The 20369-nt window shown below is 38.9% G+C and overlaps 1 protein-coding gene across 2 annotated transcripts in view; it reads right to left on the bottom strand.

Annotated features, from left to right (window-relative positions):
• LOC104934492 (cytohesin-2) overlaps nt 1-2397 on the bottom strand; it is an 8442-nt gene extending 6045 nt beyond the window's left edge. The window contains exons 1-4 of one of the 2 annotated variants that reach the window (XM_027285418.1): nt 2243-2397; nt 1568-1650; nt 1277-1350; nt 468-534 (exon numbers count right to left, since the gene is read on the bottom strand). In XM_027285418.1, coding sequence (XP_027141219.1) covers nt 468-534; nt 1277-1350; nt 1568-1650; nt 2243-2282 — 264 coding nt within the window. In that variant the 5' untranslated portion in view covers nt 2283-2397. The remainder of the gene's footprint in view (nt 1-467; nt 535-1276; nt 1351-1567; nt 1651-2242) is intronic. The other variant, XM_010750170.3, reaches the window with a different exon arrangement.
• Between the last annotated feature and the right edge of the window lie 17972 nt (nt 2398-20369).

Here is a 20369-nt window from a genome sequence, read left to right as displayed (position 1 = left end):
TTGTGTTTTTTTTTCCTTGACTGCATTGAAACTGATGAACAGTCTCCCATTTAGGAGAAGCTACGGTGGTCGTCATGTGACAAAAGAGGTTTTCACCAGTCGCCTGTGTAGGACAAATAATGTATATTTAGAAACTCTATTTACTAGATATTGTAAATCTAGCTCAGTGTGTGTCATTGTTAGTTCTTCTGCATTTTGGCTTCTACAGCAATGCATCCTGGTCGAAAAGATCATCATACGTTGGTAGAGTATAAACAGCCTGATTTCAGCTTTGTGAAGACTTTTCCAGCTAATCATTGAGTGTTTTTAAAGAGTTTATTGAGTTTAAACTCTGTATGTAGCAGGTCAAACTGAATTCAGTCAGCTTTAAGAGGCTCAAAGTGAGAAAATAACACAATCTGTCGTCATTAAATCCTGATTTTTCTGCAGCTATCCATGATAAATGTTGTGTTTGTGTATAAACTCACCTTTTTGGGGTCCATGTTGAATTTCTTTTTCCCTCGTAAGAACTTCCTGTTCCTCACGACGCTTTTACTGCAACAAAAGACAACAACATTCATTATAAACAGCATCATGAACTTGAAGGAGAAAGTGAGTTTGACGAGTGGACCAGGCTTTCTCTTCATTTTGTCTTGTCTGTATATTATATGAATATACTGTGCCATTAGTTAAGTATATAAATATAAATTACAATAATTTAGGTTGGTTAATGAAGACTAATAATCATAATCAACTATCAGAATGTCAGGAAATTATTAAGAAATGGTGATTAAATCATTTTCAGTCACTGAACTAAAATTATTATTTCACCATGTGGTTAGTGTTGTGGTGGGGGAAGGTGTTACTGAGAAACTGCAGCTATCATGCCAGTAACACACTGAAAGTAATGCACCGTTATACCGTAATTTCCACAATTTGCAACACTTCACTTAGTTAGTTAGTTAGTTAGTTAGTTAGTTAGTCAGCTTAATGTATTGGGTGAATGTTTGAAATCAAAGGCTTCCGTAAGGAGTCCTTGTACTCATCATCTGATCGGACTGTCGGGTACAAAAGGTCGGGAACCAAAGCACAAGGAGCTTTTCCAGGAAAGCCACATTCAACATGTAGAGGCAGCATCTCGTGGAAAAGTTCTGACCTCTGACTCCGATATGACAATAAAACAGCTCGGTTGAGTTGTGGTGTGGGAAAAAAAAAGCATCAAAATGACACTTTAATAAGAGGAAGACGTCGTGCTGACTCATAGAAGAAGCCGCTCCTAAGATTTTCTCACGCTCACCTCTGTTCCTTCATTTCAGGGCTGTGTATTCCTGGCATGACGTGGTGGACGTGGTTGATTTCCAGCCTCAGCTTCTGAAAGAGGGCGAGTTAAGAAAGAGAGCAGTTATGTCAGCTTGAACCTGAGGTTTGTTATTACATCACTGTAGATTCAACGGTATGTGAGTCACGGCCAATTTTACATTCACATGTTACACGTCTCAATTAAAAACTGTTTGTGACAGTGAAAAGCTGAAGGAATAATGCAGGTTTCAATGTGAGACCTCGGGGGGATATATATTCACCGCAGTACCTGAATGTCATCCTCCAGCTCAAACTTGTGCATCCTGATGGTTTCACTCACCCTCCTCTCACCTGTGGGGAGTTTCAGTGGAGCTGTGGGGCGACAACAACAAGCTTCAACACTGAGACAAGCACAGTTCAGGATGGTGGCACAGACTTCATGAAGCAGCACTGTGGAGCATCTTGACAACCTCGCTCACGCCTACACTCGCTCTCACACACCAGCATGAACCACAACTTTATTGTTCGCTATGGGCTTATAATAGAAATTTCTCTTCCTCTTTTTAATGAAGCAGGTTAATTTCAAGTGCAGCGTTTCCATAAAAGGACAATTTGTGTTTCTACATAATCATACAAATTAAGTTTAAGTTTGGGGGTAAAAAAAAACTTGTATTAAAGGTCTTAAATGATTCGAAAGTTACATAACAGAACTGTTAACTGTGTGTTAGATGTAGTTTATATAAAACATTTTTATATAAGAGTAACAAGAAGTTAGTTTAATTAACATATCTGAAGGGTCGGTAACCCAAAATTTCTAATTTAAAGGCATTTGAAGTGAGTTTTATAGATACTAATTTAACCAAAAATACTCCAAAATCACATCACAACAAGCTTGACATTTGTTTTTAGCATCAGTTTTCCATAAAAATACAAAATAATGTTAATATAATGAATAATAACGTACCTTTCCCCCAGAGGAAGCTGTCTTTTCTGCTTATTGCCATGTTGATGATGCTGCAGAGCGTTTGGCGGCCGTACAGGAAACAGACTGAGTGTCAACTGAGTGAAAAAAGGGCCGGCGCTGCCATTCTGAGGCACTCCGAGTTCACTCAACAGCCTCTTCCGACACTTCTGGTGACGCGCATGGCAAACATGTCGACATGAAGTGTGTGTTCATGTGTGTGTGCACATTGATTTAAGAAAGAGAGATGTCATTGATACTTTAAAACTACGCAACACTGCTACTACTACCGTTACACATCTTTTATTACAAATACTACTTCTGCAAAAACACCGTACATTACTACAAACTTCATGAAGTGAAGATAATATAAGACGAAACACAGAAATATGCACAAAAAAGATGGAAACACAACAGGAGAACTTTTATTTTTCTAGTTAAATTAGGAAGCAGGACAGTTTTCTAATATTCTGCAGTCACACTGGACTGTTTTACTTCAGCTTGCTGAGTTTTGTTATTGTAGTTACGACTTTTACTGGTGAAATATACCTTGTACTCTGGTATGGACCAGATAAACATACCAGTTCTTTCTTTAAGACGTGTCAAATGTGCCTTCAGCTGAAACGAAACCAAACTTGAACCGATCGAGGCTTCTTTCATTTCTAAATATGAGGCCCCACCTAGTGGGGCTTCACGTTTCATAGCACTTCAAAAACTGTTTCGTCTAAATCATCAATACTGCATTTTACTTATCATATTTACTGTTTGTATTGTATATTTTGTATGTTTGTAGGAATAGAATATGAGCACAGCTCATGTAAAAGCTGAGTTGTTTCCTGAAACAGCTGTGCACTGTAGTTTGTAATACTCAAACAGGAAGTAGTGCGTTTGTCAGGGACTATTTTCAGCAGCTGATTTGATGGTTTAGTTTTTGCAGCAGCAGCAGCTGCTGCAGCAGCAGGTCGGCGTATGTGGGATTGGGATCATGGTAATGAGGGAACATGTCACCCAGTGCAACAGAGTGACTCATTGATGTGTTTTTAATAGTCTTTGGACATCACCACAGAGGAATAAGATATATTAGTGTTAACATCTATTCTGCCACCGTCAGTCGGTTTCAGTTAAGACACTGTGATGCTGATAGAAACCGGTGCAGTTCTCTGACAGTTACAGTTAAACTGGTACTGTTACATCCACCACGAGAGTGTGTGTGTTTTCCTAATACAACATTCCAAGTTATCTAAGTCTATTTAGTCTCGTGGCCTATGTGTAGATTAATTACTGCATAACATCGTAAGGACAGGTTGGTCTTTTACTGATTGCTTTTCCTTGTTACTAATTAATTATTAGAATGACTCTTGTTTATCCAGTGTAACTTTTTCTATTATTTAATTTGTTATTTTCACATTTGCTTCCAAATAATAAAACAAAAACCCTCCAAGGCAAACTGCTGTTTTAAATATTTAAGTATGTCTTGCTGCATAACTACATGCAAATGTCTTCTGGTTAACAAAAAAAAAATTTTTTAATTGAGAACAGAGATTAATTGTTCTGATCTAAATATTTCCGTCATGGTTTACAATGTGGTGATGGTATATTTTTGCACATAGAAAAATAAGGCTCCCCTGTAAGCCACGCTGTAATTCAAACACTGAATTAGACTCAGAGGGTTCGTTTAGGAGAGAAAAGTTTTAACAAACAGAAACTTTAACACACTCGAAGTCATGTGTCAAAAACGTGTGGGCTGTTAGTTTTGTGCAATAAATCAAATTTTATTTTAAACTTCATGAGTCAGGATCAACGTGTATTTAAAACAAGGATGTGATCACTAACTGTCATGCTGAGACGGACTTTAATGAAACAAAAGTCACGGGATGACGGCATTTCTTTGTTTCACTTTGAATGCCTGATTGAAGAATGAACCGTCCAGTTTTGATGCTTAATTGTCAAATAAACTTCATATAATATAAAAGAGCATTGAACATTAATCCAGCCATGAATTATGGATGTATCATAAAATGTATATTGAGCTCTTTGTAGATCACACCTTAGAATGAGTAATTATCACCTCACTATGGCATCATTTTATCAGTCTGAAGGTGTGAAGGAAGACAGCACTGTACAGTGTATACTGTAGTCTATATATCTACAAAGTGTATTGAATTATTTTTCAGATGTTTGAGTGTGAAATCATTCATCGTGTCATCTCTAACTTTCTTGACTGACAAATTGTGACTCTTAAATAACTGAAAAACTCATTCCGTGCAGACATGAAGAGTTCGACAGGAACAAATAATCCTGATAATGTGTTCTCCGCTGCCTCGTTCTCAGCTGACCCGTGTTAAATTTCTCCTTTCTCCTGTTCTGTCAATCATCAGGAGCATTTGTTAGAAGACAAGGACCAGCTGTAGGCTGTTCTGTCTGCGACGCCTTGATCCTCCCATAATTGCTTCTATTTTCGTATTCTTTTGTCCATGATGAGGAATGCATTGTTCCCAAAATTTCATATTTATTTCATATTCATAGTTTGCGATGGGTTGTCTACAAATTAGATGATTTCTGGCTGCAGCAGTCTTGTCAAAGCGCCCTTGGCCAAGATGCTGAACGCCAAATTATTCCTGATGGCTGAGCTGAGATACATAGTTTACAAAACAACTATAAAGACAACAGAGAGATACACAGAGAGACAAAAAGTGGCCATGAGAGACAAAACAACCACAAAGTGACAGAAATTAATCAAGGGAATTAACTACAGAGAAAAACAGACTCAAAAGACACAAAACACAAGCACAGAGAGATGCATGTTGACTGCACGAGACACAGATCAACCTGAAGAACACAAAAATAACCAGCTTAATGACCACAGAGAGACTCAAAATGAGACACAAATTAACTGCAAAGACACAAACATAACCAAAAATAACAAGTTAAACAACTACATGAAGACTCAAATTAACCAAAGAGACACTAATCAACTGCAAAAAGACATAAATAACAGGAAAGGCATGCTAAACTACTAGAATAAAGACTGCAAAAGACGACAAAAGAGACGACAAAAAAATGCAAAATGACTCCAAGAGCTTTAAAATGATTACAGAGAGATACAAACTATAAACCACGCGGCCATGCAGCTCGTCTGATGGACGCGTTTGAAGGAGAAGTTTAAGACTCTTTAAACTGATTAGTATGCTGCTCTGCTCTCTATGAGTTTTACGTCAGTCAAGGCAAGCGTAATTGCTTCAAAAGGTTGCTTCAGCAGCTGCTGTGTTGACAGTCCCAACGTCACATAGGAAGAGCACTAACTGAACCCACCGCTTAAATCACAGGTGCACAAAGCGAGACGGGGGAGACAGAAAATTGTCCTTGATATCGGCCAATTTGTGGCACTTAGAATCTCCCCGCTTGCACAGACAAATGCACTAAGTCTGTTGATTTGTCATTAGGCTCTATCAGTAGCAGCCCGCCTTCCCCTTTCCTCTGCCCCACATGTCTGCCACATTTCCACAAGTGAAACTTTTGGTTTGTTGCGCTCCTCTCTGGCCGCTCAGTCAAGGTCCTGATGTTTCATTCCGTCGTCATAGTAACCTGACAATGCTAACGTTACCTTTTCAGATTAGAGACCTTGAGGTATTGAAAGCAGATCTATTTACAGCAGTGTGCAGACAGAGGTGACAGGATTCATGTTTCAATGTGTCTTATCATGCATACATTATGTACCATTATCTGTTTCGCTGCCCACAGTTTGAAAGTACAAGTTTCTGAACTGTCCTTTGCTGGGACCTTCCATTTATGTTTTCTATGGTTCTCTCTTTTGTCTCTGATGTCCCTGCTTTATTTTCAGACTTTTTAAAGATTCAAATATTAAAAAATAGACCAAAGGCTGTTTGTAATTTTGCTTTAGGATTCAGGGATGGCAATGTCGGCTCACACTGAAATATCTCAACACTCATTAGATGGCTTGCCATTAACTTTATTAACAGGAAAAGCACAGGTGCAGTATAACTAACAGCATTAATGGTTACTTAGTTCCATAAAGTGCGAGCTAGTTCCTGAAACTGGAAAAGCTGCTAACATTGCCGTGAACTCTTGTAGTGAAACCAAGCGGAACCAATACAGGAAGTGTCACCAACTGCAGTTCCTCAAACGTCCATTCTTTATACAGTCAGTGAGAACCCAAATACAGACACACTAACACACAGACTGTTGGTCTTTAAATCAACAGTCAGATGTCCTCAAAGATTGTCTCTCTCTTCAGTTCACTGTTTAAAGAGATTCTCAGAACTTAACAGTCTGTAGAGAGAGGTCATAACAGGTGAACACAGGTGACTCTGATGCTGATAACATGAGTTACTGTGCTGATTAATTAAGGTGATGCCTGGTTACCTGCTGGTGGGAATACCAACAACAACACCGACTCATTCCCAGGGGAGTGCTTGTTTCTGCTCGAGTGCACACAGAGCGATCTGTACCATGAGAAGAGCCCGAGAGAGGAAACATCCTCCTTAAATCTAACCTTCAGGTGTTGTTATTCATCTCATGGAGTCATCCAGATGCACACAGCGTATTTGGTTTTACAGAAGCTGCATAATTTCAGCACTGGCTACATTTTTGGAAACTATGCAACAGGAATAGATATAACTGAATAATAATTAAGGTAATTATAGGAACAGAGCATTGACACAGCATCTTGGAGATCATCTAGCAGTTTTTAATGAGACTCTTTACACATCTGGGATCATCACTTGCTGCTCCTGTCATTCTGTAGCAGTTAGAGTTGTCAAGTTTGTGCGGGCTGAGGTCAGGTTGACTGCAAAAGGCCCGACACACCGAGCAGACAATGAGCCGCCACAAGGCTATCACAGAGTCTCTGTTCTGTGTTCTTTGATTGGTAATTATTGATCAAGCATTTAACTCTCAAAAGGAAGACAAGGAATCAATATAAGTGGGACTAGAAAGCTCGGTTACCTTTGAACATTGTTAACAGAACTGATTAACTCGGTAATCATTCTTGTTCTGTTTGTTGTGTTTGCCCATTTTATTTTATTTCTGTAGTGTATATTACACATCTTTTGCTGCTTCGGCAAGTGAATTTATAATAGTATGATCTAATAATCTAATCTAATCTAATCTATCTAATCTAATCTCATGTTGGCGCCAGAGATAAAGTCCGTAATTCATCCTCTGGGGACCAAGAATGTCTTCAGTGGCAATCCATGAAAGGTCTAGTGTGTCAGATTAAGTTAACTTTTACAAGGTACATCTACAGGTACAGGTATAATCACCTGAAAATAAGACTAGTTGTGTTTTTATTACCTTAAAATGAGTCTGCTATGTTGAACTGTGATGTAGGCCAGAGCGTACAAACCAAACAGGGCCTTTCATATTTTTGGTGCATTTTACGGCCACCACAGTTTCTCCTCCATGCTATGAAGGAGAGGTTGAGATGAGGAAGTTTTAATCCACTAAAACCAAAAACACACTGAATCACAACAACGTAGTTGTTAAGAAGTTTCACGGGGGCTTATGGAGACTGACTCACTTCTGTAGCCAGACTCAAGTGGACGTTTGGGCAACTGCAGTTTTTGGCTTCACTTCACAGCTACAGATGTTGCTGCTTGGTCTGGACCCAGACTACAGAGACAGATACTGTTTTAAGGAGTTTATTGTGAGAATTAAAAAGGCAGGTGGTGATGGCTGGTGTTGCAGGTGGAGTAAGTGAAGCAGATCAGAGGGTTCACTGAGGCAGAGCAGGAGAGAACGCAGAAGAACGATGGCTGAATAAAAGTGAAGGACACCGGAGAATGCACACGGGGAAAAAAGTTGAATTAGTCATGAGGTCAAAAACACTAGAAAAGTTCTGTGAAGCTTGCAGTCAAAAACACACAGAAACACGAGAGCAATACTGATGAGTCACCAGAAGCTCAAAAAGTTTGAAACATATTCATCTAATAATTTTATATATTTCTGACTGGACCAATCAAGAGATAATGCAGTCCCTAGAGCATGGCTAAAAATGTTATTTCCGTTCATTTATTTTATTCAAATCTTGAACACATATCTTTGTTTTTCTGTTTCACAGTTACCAAAAACATCATCAACAACAAAATGTCTGTTTTGACCAATAGGATTATTTCTCGCCAACAGTTCCTCCTCCTCTTAGAAATGTTTTTCGTTGATATAAGTAGTCATTTAGTGTTCAAGGCTGGACAACGAAATGTCAACAAAAAAAATCAATGTACCTTCAAAAGCAACGTGATGACCGCCTGCCTTTTTGTTTATTAGCTTCACAAAGAATGATGAGTCCTAAACCCTGCAATGAAGGTTTTCAGCAGACAGACATTTATTGAACATTTCACAGCAATTAGACAGAAATAACCTCATTGGTTTCACTATTCAACATCTACACTATGATTGGAACTGATGAATGCCGCAAAACAGCACGTCCATTATGACAGCTGATGTCAGCTGAATGACTGAGTGTATTTTGTGTTTTTAAAACTATGTCAAGATCATCAGGGATGTTTTAAAACCACTCATTGTGGGTGGGTGAGTACCTGTGCTGCAGTGTTGGGTCTGAAATGTGAACGATCACAAATTTTATTTTCTCAACACAATGACGATGAGGAGGAGGAGGAGGTCGTAATCTTTTCATTTGAGGTAGCGTATGAATCATCGCTTCACAATAACCATGAAAGTATATTTTCTGGTCTCTGAACAGTTCCAACATTTTAAGAACAAAGTCCTTCACCTTGCACAGCGCGACAAACAATGATCCGGAGATGTATGGAAGAGAGTTTACGTCAACTTAAAGGAGCACTCCACTGATTTTACACATGAGCTCAGTTGAGTTGTATGAACTCTAGATCAAGAAGAGCTTTTCAAGTCTGAAGAATCACCCAGAGGTCATCAGAACTGTCTCAGTTTAGTCTTGGAGAGTACAAAGACAATTGCATTATGGGAAATGTAGTAATTCTGTAGCTTGTCTCATACTAGAGACTACAAAGTCAGGGTAACTTGGCCTCTGCTACATGGCATCTGTCTCTCAGAAGTCCTGCAACAGCTAGGGCATGGATGGGACGATCCCTCGCAGCTGAACAATAAAAAAAAGAAAAGAATGAGTCGATCTCAGATAATCTCGGGTCCAGAGAAGTTTCTGATGTTGTTGATACCTGTCTTTCTCTTTGCATGGTAATAAATTCATTGATGAACTGTGTTTACCGACAATGGTTTTCTGAATCGTTGCTGAGCCCATGTAATAATAACCTTCATGCAACCATATAGGTTCCTAATGCAGCGCTGCCTGACGGGTTCGAAGGTTCTGAGTGTTGATTTTCAGCCTTGCTCCTTTTGTGCAGAAATTTCTCTGAATCAGTCACTGACATGATGGATTGTAGATGGTGAAATATAATAACGTAGATTCACTGAAATTGTGTGTTGACAGAGTGGTAAACCTCACTCTGTCCTTGCTTGTGAATGAGTCTTTCGAGGACGCTCCTTTCACACCCAATCATAATACTATTTACCAATTTACCTGTTTACCTGTGGAACTTTTGTTGGTGCAAGCTTTTCTGGTATTGGGGCTGTATGATATATATAAGTTCCTGTATCCTTATTTCTTGTTGTTTGATGTTTAAAAATAGATACACCTCCTTTTATTGTAGCCTGAAATTCACGTACCTTATCCACAAACATCAGTAGTAAACTGCAAGGAAGTTGGGGGCACCATTCAACCAAGTTTACTTGTACTGTTACAAGGCTACATTAATACACTATGGTGTATGTATATAATATGTACTCAAGTACTGTGCTTAAGTACAATTTTGGAGTACTTGTCCTTAAATGTACTACCTCTACACCTCTACTCACCTACATTTATGACAACTTCACCTGGCTATTTTTTACTTTTGGTTTGGGAGTTGTTAGAAGTGTGACCTTCTCTGTTGGTTGTGTCATTCTTGATATTTTGAGGTTTTATCTCTGCTCTCGCCCTCCTTCATTCTGTTTCTCTCTTGGTCTCAGTAACGAGGCGCACCTGTGTCTCATCAAGCAATCACTTCGACCATCAAAACTCGGTCAAGACTCCACTCTCCTATGCCAGATTATCCTGCTGCTGTTGTTCTCCAGTGAAGCCTCTAATTCTCATAATAGATTCCTTAAGACTGCGCTGGCCTCCATGTCTGCATTTTGGGTCCAAAAAAAAAAAAAAAGGAAAATGTAACATTATCCCTTCGAAATTTCTGGAATAGTTCCTTTCAAATAACTGTTCAGGGATAAAAATGTGTAAAAAGTGTCCAATATTTAACAGAAAGTCCAAAAACAAAACACAACTTTGTGTTTGAGAACATTGTTTTTCTTCTTTTATTTCAAATGTAACATTTCAGTACTGTGGAATGACTTTTACAGATGATTATGAGTGCAGAGAATCGTGTGTCTGAGTCATGAGTTTGTTCTTCCTTTCTGGGTGGAGATCTCACACTGTTTGATCACATCTTGCCTCTGCGTACTATGTTTGCCTTCGAATGTGAATGTGACTGACTCACTGAATTAATCCGTGGTGTTTCATTAATAAAACGATGAGTACTTTGCAGAGTCCTTAATGACACAACTGTCGCTGAAAGATTGAAGGGCAGCCGCCGAAGTTCAGCAGGTTCACGCTCTTCCAAACTCTCACTCTGTGTTCTCATCTCGCTGCCTCTGTGTCTCTCTCACACACACATCAAAGGCCATAACACTGTTAGACATCATTAGATTCATATATTCGTTTCCTGTCCTGTTTTTCTGCTGAAATGTCATGGTGCTTTTGCTGCTAAGATAAAAAAGAAAACAAGGATCCTTCAGCGTCTTGATCCACTATCAAAGTGCTGCAGCTCAGCCTGGAAGCACAGCACAACCTTTTTTATATATTATATGAAAATACAAAATCTGAACTTTACTCTTACTTAAAACTCCAGTGTGTAGGATTTTAGCATGGAGGGCTCCATGGAAGAAGACCTGTGGTATCTGTAGATAAAAGGCTCATTCTATGGTAACAAAAACATAACAAGTCTTATTTTCAGGTGATTATAAACTAATAAAAAACATTGTTATGCATATTATTTTACATTTCTGCCTTTTGTAAATAAAATTATTAAGAAATTTGGCCCCATTTGAGAGAAGCATAAAGTAAATATACCTAGGATATAGGTTGGTTATGATTTTATGTTCTATAGCTACTGCAATGTGTTTTGTTATATCTGTTCTGTTACCTTCTAGTAAAGCCAATGCAGGAAGTACCACAAACTGCAGTTCCTCTAACATCCACTTGAGGCTGGCTCCAGAAGTGAGTCAGTCTCCATAAGTCCCCATGTTTCACAGCAGAAATAAACATGTTTACAGCCTGGTACAAAAAACAGTTTTGGTCTCTGTAGCTAATTTCCCCGTTCATGACAACTGTACTGAGGGTGAATTTATATACAACTCACCTGTTCACATTATATTAAGGCTTAAAGTTATGCAGGATTAAGAGCGTGGACGCTTTGATTGACAGGTGGGTGGTACAGGTGTCTTGTTTGAGCAACCAGGTGTCATTCAGCCCACCTCAGCTCCACTGATGATCCACATCTTTGCCCAGTTTTAGATTAGTCGGGAGACTGTAGAGGCAGAACTACTAACATGGTGACGGCCAGAGCTACCACACTGATCTGCATAACAGATCTTCAGAAACCTGTGGGTGATAGCTGTCCATTGTTTATACAGCCAGTGGTTCTTCCTTATTTTAGTGTGATAGTTCAAACCTTTACATTTCAATTTGGCGTACTGCTACTTAAGTAAAGGATCTGAGTACTGGTGATTCTTGAAGATTGTCCCCATGACACATTACAAGAAGTAAAATTGGAGGGTGACGATAAGAAGAACTGGAGCTTAATGCATCTCAGCATTAATGACCTTCTCGGGCTTCTCCAAGGAGGGGAGCCAGGCCAGGCCAGGCCAGGCCAAGTCAGGGGGACCTGATACAATTGCAGACCCTCCCACCAGCCCCTGTGAGTCTCATATGCATAATATACTTCTGAGTCCTGTTTGCAGGTTTTGCTTCCATCTAACTATTTTACATTATGTAATATAAATCAAGTAAATTAAATAATGTATAATTAGATCAATGTTAATTTTCAGGGGGTAAAACAAAGCAAAGCAGTCATGCTTGGTTTCCTCACTAGAAGGCCAATTATTCTACCTTTGCACTGTTAATCAGGTTATGACAACCGTCAGCACCACAGTAGGAATATACATAAGACTGACAACTGAGGTCAAGAAGATGATGCAGAGAGAGGTACACACATAATTATCTCTGCCTAAAAAAAATGCTCATTTTAGCCACAACTGGACATAATTAATGCACAGTCTCAGCTGTAAACACACTCTGAGTCCGCTGAGAGTTCCTTGCTGCTTCACTGCTGGCAGTAAATGGAAAAAGTGGTGCCATATCTGAGCAAAACATGCCACAAAATCAAGTAGCTCATTTATAAAGCTAATTTTCAAAGACAGTTTTCACTGTGCGAGAAGAAACAGCTTCGTTAAGTGTATCTACACATAGAAATATAGATTAATGTGAGTCTATGAAGATGTGATCACAAGGGAGGAGTGTAAACATATAAAAAATTCAGTGAAGTGTGATATACAGCATGCATATCCACTTACACACTTTAAATCAACAGCTACAATACACACATAATTCAGTTAATGAACACAGGATTACTACTGTTCACTTGATCCTGCTTCTCTGTTGAACTCCGTTTGTGTTTTGACATTTTGAACTGTGCATGAGGCGCCGGAAGAGTAGAAACGGTCTGTCTGGTATTAAATGAAACTAAGAAGCGGTGCTGTGAAGGTGACAGCCTGAAAAGGGAAGACTTATCTAATCAGAGTAGCAGCTGGTTGCAGTCAAAGCGGATAAAAGGAGCATGGGAAACAGCTTTACTTTATAATTTAGAGGAGCGATAAGCACGGAGTATAAGCAGCCATCACACCTGAATACACCGACACACGAGATGCACCTTTGGTTTTGTTTTCATGTGTTCATGAGTATCGGAGGAGCTGTGACTTGTGATATAACTGACAGACTGGTGGAATCATTTAACTAAAGATACGTTCGAGTTATGCAGCCAAAACGAATATGAGTATGAGGGAAGTTGAATTGTGCCTTCTTTTACTCATAATCTTTTTGCTTCACTGCGTTTGCATTTATTGTTACAACTCTGCTCTAAACGCAAGGATTGAATTGGTAGAGCCCTGTCAGGGAGAACGGTAGCAGACTCGAGTGCAAACAACGACTGTAGACTGAATCTTGTTTAAACCGTTTATTGATAACACAAAGGGATTGTGCAGTGCAGGTGAGGGAAGCCAGTGGCGGGGTGTCCGGGGTGGTGCAGTAGTTTGAATAAATGGAGCTGAATTTGTTTTCTTGAAACACAGAGAGATCACACTTTGTGACAAAGTGAAAAATAATGAAAAAAAAACAGAGAATTGTCCTAAAGTTCTGTTTGGAGACAATCTGGTGAATTCTGGGAGGTTGAGTCAGGGTTTTATGCACTAAGGGCTGACTGGTTGATGAGGTAATTAGGCAGGTAAGAGGGAAACCCGAGGCCACGCCCAGTGACACACACACATTCCTACCTTACCCAGAGTAGACTGTTATGTTCCCTGTTGGCTTTCTGGTTCCCTGTCAGTCCACAGTTAGATAGGTTCACAAGTGCACACACACAGACAAGACTGAACCATAAAGGTAGGGGGAAGCACTAAATATAAAGAATGTGAACAGCCTTCCTTTATCAGGCAAATGAGTTGTGGCTCTATTAGAGATACCAAGTTACCTAGAATAGAAATAAGCACCGTCACACTTGATGGAGGCTTTCTCTTGGCTGTATTGAAGGACTGATAGCCACATGTTGAAGAGCATTCGAATCGTCTAAATGAGATCAGTCTGAGGATACTTCATTCATCACTGTAGCACCTTGTTTTCAATATTTAGCAGCCATTATAATCATGGAACATGAATACCGAGTAATTCTCATTTTGTTTATTAATATATCAATGTTTTGAGGAGCTTTATGTTATTTATAAATCCCGACAGCATATAAACAGTAAATATGAGAAAAACATGGAGACTGCCTGAGTATATCTTCATTGATTGTATCATAAATGTTGTGTTTTAGTATTATATCATCACTTTTACAGTTACAGTTGCAGTCAAGGAGTTGCATCATTAACAGTGGGATCTTGGTTATAATGGTGTCATTGCCTTTGAAATTCAGATTTACATATGAGGAGATGATAAGAGTCTGATTTTTGTTCCTTTATTGCATCTCCATTCACTCTGGAGTGGTATTATACATAGATTAGTATTCCATAGTTTCTTACCTATCAAAGGAGACAAAAACATGCATATAATCTTTACAGTTAAGGAGTTATTAAATCACAGACCAAATAAAAAATCTGACCCGTTGTTGGTGCAATATGGAAAGTGAAAAATCTCAAAGTTATTATAATTCTGCCTGAGGGGAACCTGCATGTCTGAACCAAATTAAATGTCAATCCATCCAACAGCTGAGACGTTTCACTCAAAACCACAAACCTGCTGATGGTATGTGAGGAAAAGTCACTGTGACTTGACGTCATGAATATCTGAACCAGAGTTCAATCTGTGCAATAGTTGTAGAGGTATTTCACTCTCTACTGACAGGCCAATATGGCATCATGAAATCTGAAGGATTACTCATACGTGTGCCCACAGTATTACAGCACAGTCTACAGAGTGCATGGCATACAGACTGTACAACAACTCTTGATATGATGTGTGTTTTCACGTATCCATTACAGAGCACTCTGTTTTATCATGGGGGTAGATTGTCTGATCGATTGTGTTCCCTGTAGGTTTTGTAGTTACAGCTCGAGGGTGGAACCATCTGTTTTCATAATGATGATTTTTTTAAAACCGGCAGTGAGCAAGATGTCTCCAATTCCCACTGAGACACTTCAGATTGAGCAGTTTGGCCAAATGAAATGTCGGCGTGAGGTCTGGACGGTTTCTGAACAATGAGCAAAGCCAACATGTGAAAGACGGACTCAGAATTAGATCTTTTGTTGCGGTTGAACTCAATGTTTACTTATTTTACTACTGTAATGACCTTCATTAATGTTCTCTAAGGAGCATGACATTACAAATACATACATACCATACATTATCTGTCTTGTCTGCGTTTGCAGTGTGTTTTCTAATGCTTTTCTTAATTTGTTTGTGTTTTGTCTATGTGCATGTTTTCACTGGACCTCTGTCACTATCATTATTGTGTCATTTATGACTTTGTGCTACAGCTTCTGTTTAATTATCCTTCAGTCTCTTCTCCACGATGGCTCGACACTGTATGACCTCGGAGTGACCTGTTGCAGAACAATGGCTCTTTTATCCCATTATAGGCCGTTCTATGCTAACTACATCTCTCTCCTGCAGAAGTACAAGAGCAGTGGCTGCTCTGCAATCATCATCTTTTGTTTCAGCTGTAGTCTTGGACCCCATCTGTGAAACAAACATCAGCTGGTCAATGCAGTTCTTACCTTTAACCTTTTGTCCATTACGTGTCTCCAAAGTGACTGTCTTATTTGTATTTTTTGGAGATTCGGAGCATCACTCCAGCTCATTAGGTTGTCCCCTGTGTCCACGGGCTGTCTGCTTATCTTCAGTTTTCTCAAAGTGATGTCTGCCTTTGCATTTTGCACAGTTCTATCTGTCCTATGTGTTATATCCACCACGTCTACTACTGCTAATCTGTGACAAAGTTGGACTACACCATCCAAAGTTAAGCCTTGATTAGTCCTTCAGTAATTCAAAGTTGCTTATTTTAGCTAATAAGTCAGTCAAGTAAAACACATATATCAGAAAGGTTTTGCAAGCTAACCTGTTTGGCTTCAACTTTCTAGTTAGCTCAGCTTTGTAGCTTCTACTTTCAGAATGAAATAAAAGCTGAGCAGCATAATGCATCCAGCCAAACCTTTACCTTTTCAATCACAACAGTGCAAAACCAACACTATGTAAGCCTGTTAAGGAGAAACAATTCGTGGACTACACAGGATTATGACAGGATCCAGTTAGTCGTTGTCATGGAAGTTGACAGAGCGTCTCCAAGCAACACCAATCTCAACTGTCAGATGGTGCCATGGGAAATATGTGTCATAGGTTTTTAAGCTTAGATAACTCTTTTATCCCCTTTCAAAAAAAAAAAAAAATCCACAATACTTATCGCATCACACACAAAAACTGTTGAATGTTGCGTCCATATTTCTCATTAGTGTGATAAACCTGCATGTATCCTGGACAAAAAAGTAACAATGGACAATATGAAGAGACCTTTGAATTGAGGCAGAAATCCATTAACTGTCCAAATAGAAAACAGCACACAAACAACACAGACTTCAGTTCCAGTGGCTATTAATAAATGACCTTGTAATGATTTCCATGTTGTTGTTGTTGTTGTTGTTCTCTCTCTAGGATTAGCAGATTTGATGGTGTTCTTGGTCATTCTGTCCATTTAATATGGAGCTACAGTCAGTTAGCTTGGCTTAGCACGAATAATGAAAAAGAGACCTCTAAAGCTTAACACATTATATCTCGTTTGTCTTATCCATACAAATCTGGCTGCTGGAATAGCTTTATTTTAATGGACAGAGAAATGAGAAAGCAAATAATCACATTCCCCAAAATATCACAACTATTCCTTTAAAACGTTGCTAGAAAACTGTTTTTAATATGTTTTCTGACAGTGTATATGAGGCGCATAAAACTGCAAGAGGTTTCCACTTTTGCGTCGAGCTAAATGTCTTTAGAATCGAGTGGAACGCCTTTCCTTCATCCCACAGAGCCGGAATAATTTGCTTATTGAATGTCAGGAGTTTCATCACTGGAGGCCTCATTGATCGCAGCACACTGAGAGAAGACAACCTGTAAGTTTGTATGTCAAAGCAGGCCATCTCTGTCAAACCCCTGCAGGGAAAGGTCAGAGGTCAGGCTACACCACCGTGAGGCTCAAAGGGAATCAGGGTCTTACTGAGGCACACCTCAGCGGGATGAACCCAGGTTCACCTTTAAACTGAAGAAGTCGGTCCTGCAGGCACAATCCTACATGAGTAAAAGTACAGAAGTATTATTAACAAAATGTACTTGAAACGGTTCGCCTCTTATTCCCACGGTCTTCTCCTAAAATAACTAAAGGAAGCTGGGAGCAAGTTCTTCAGTTGTTGAGGTGACAAAATCCAAAATGTAAAGTCTGTAAAGAAACACAGTTTATCTTTATGAATTGTATTGATGCTGAATTGACAAGAAGACTGTCGACATATGACGTCCTTGGTTGTCTGACGCTGACTGCTGCTAGTTATTTCTTTGACTAATGGCTTCATTATGTGTGTATTGATAACTGATAGTTGCTGATCAGGCTAATTATCAGCTAATTATATTAAGTGTCTAATGGCAGTATGCAGTAAATGATTGTCCCTTTTGTGTGTGTGTGTGTGTGTGTTTTTAAACTACTTGTGCGTCACGTAACATTAATATCAGGATCCCTGTAAAGCGCAGTGATAGTTAAATATGTTGTGTTGTATTCATATTCATATATATCAGATGTCAGCGGATGTCTCTCGTCTAATCAGAACAAACTGTTGTATAACAGAAACTCTCCATTGTCAAGAACAGACATGAAAGCTGACTGCACAATAATTTTCCAGTCGGACAACCTTTTATTCTATAAAACAAACCCAGTCAAATGTTGAATATCTTGAAGGATAGTCTGCTATCAAAGCTGATTTCTAAGTATTTGTATGACTCAGCCAGAATGAGTATACTGCACTGTACTTTTCTGTATTTAAAACTAGTCTGTTATTAAAGAGAGATTCTGGTAATACAGTAACTTAAGTTTATGATTAACTGTATCAAATGTTTAGAGCATCAATGACTTGATATACTTGACTGATTTGAGGAGGTGCTATTGTGTTGTGAAATGTAGTGGAACTATCACACGCAGTGATTCATCCACACTACAAAATGACTATTTGTTATTGTTGCACTATGTTTATGATGAAGGTTTTTGACCTCCTTTGCTCTGGTTGCACCGTCCAGGAAAAGTGTTTTTATAGACTGATCTGATCTGAGGAGATCTCCTCAACACCTTAGAAACCGGCTCTTTGTGTCATGGTTTTGGTATCTTAGTTTCTTTAATTTATTCTGTCTTGTAATTGTAATGTTCTAACCTTGTTATTTCAGACCCAGCCATTCCCTCCAGCCAGTCTTGATTGATCTTACCTGTTCATGCTCATCATTCGTCTATTTGTTATTTCCCTTATTACATCCTATACTGCTCCTCGGCCACTAGATTTCTGCCGCAAGCCTTAGCGTTCCAGTGCACAGATATTTCACTGCCTGTTTTTTGAACAATCTTCGACTAGTTGGATTCTGCAGCCGAGTACTTTAGATTTTGTTTGCCTGAATTTTGTATCCTTGAACATTTCACCAGTACAGACATTTTACCTGAATTGTTGCCTCCGGAGTTGTGCTTTTGTGTTCTGTATTTCAAAATGTGGCACTTTGAGAGTGTTTATTGATGAGTTTTGTTTCCTTTGTGCACAAGAGATGAAGATTGTGATAATACATTCATCACGTCACTGTGACAGCCATGCAAAGATTGTTGTTGTTGTGAAATAGTGGATAATTAAAGTATATAAAGTACCTTAAATGGCCCTAACTACATCACTTAGTAAATGCATGTTATTTACAGCACTGTTAAACCTTTTTGATTTGCTTTTGTTTGCTTTGCATAAAAGACTAAATTATGAAATGGATTTCAGCGGCCTTGAAGCCCATTAGAGAGCTAAAAGGGAGAAAGCAGAAATCTCGTTAAGAAGATCCTTTTTGTTTTGGCTGGGCGTTCGCCCACACCTCATCATTCATGTCTGACTCATCAAAGTTTATACAGAACTATAACAAATAGCTAAATAGCAAAAAGTCAAAGAGCCTCTCCCACTCTGAGACATGATGCTTTATATGTTTTCTGGGATCTGATGAGTCTTCAGCCGTCTCGAATGGAATGTATAATCTCTCTCATACCCCCGGCATGTCAATCTCTCTTTGCTGAGGATGCCAATTAAATTGAGTAAACGTGATGAAGCAACAGAAGAAACAAAGAGCCTGGCGTCTGCGTTCAGATTCGAAAAGGTATTCAGAGGATGTTTCACTTTAAACTTGTTTTTCCTTTAGGGAGCCGGTTTGCTATTTACAGCATTGTTATTTGTATCGATGAAGGAATGACATGGGTTTGTCTGTAATCTCTTTGACACCTCTGAGTCCATTCCCTGAGGTGTCGTAGATACATTATTGGATAAAGACTGTAATACACAAGCTATAGTATCGATATCTTCTGCTGATTCCACACTGAATAATGAGATAGGTTGCCTTGACTTTACTGGGTCTGACAGCTCAGGTCTCTTTCACTGCAAGTTCTTGGAATATGTGATTCCTTCTGCAACTTGAAAAATCTGAATTTTTAAAGCCTTGAGAAGCAAACACAAACAATATGAACATGCAGTACAACACATACCTGGGGCTGAATACTAACTAACAGGTGGATGTTTATGTTGTTGTTGTTGTACCTCCTTAATTTGAAATTATGTTTACTTAAATTTTTTGTTCATTTTCATTACATATTGGATTCTCGTGCATGTTTTCTACTGTTCTGTCATTTATTTCCATCCATATATCCATTTTCTATAACCACTAATCCCTATAAGGGTCACAAGGGGGCTGGAGCCAATCCCAGTGAGACCATTTATTTCCCTGCAGAATGAAAATCACTCAGCAGTCTGCATCTCATTCATTCATTAATGTGTGGTGATGCAGTTTTAAGTTCAGACCTGAAAATGCATGCAAACCAATGAAATGGTCCTTCACGTTGTGAAAATATTTTATGGAATGAAATCTGTTTTTGATACCTTTTATGGTCCACAGTACTTTTATTTATAAGAGTCTGCCATTACTCCAGTGAATTCACATTGCAAATTGGGATGTAATCCAGTGTTGCCAGTTATAATTTCATTTTCCTGGTATCAGCTTCCTACG

The sequence above is a fragment of the Larimichthys crocea genome, chromosome XII (assembly GCF_000972845.2).
Source record: "Larimichthys crocea isolate SSNF chromosome XII, L_crocea_2.0, whole genome shotgun sequence".
Taxonomy (NCBI): domain Eukaryota; kingdom Metazoa; phylum Chordata; class Actinopteri; family Sciaenidae; genus Larimichthys; species Larimichthys crocea.
The sequence above is the reverse complement of the archived record's forward strand: the minus strand, read 5'-3'. Positions and strand labels throughout refer to the sequence as shown.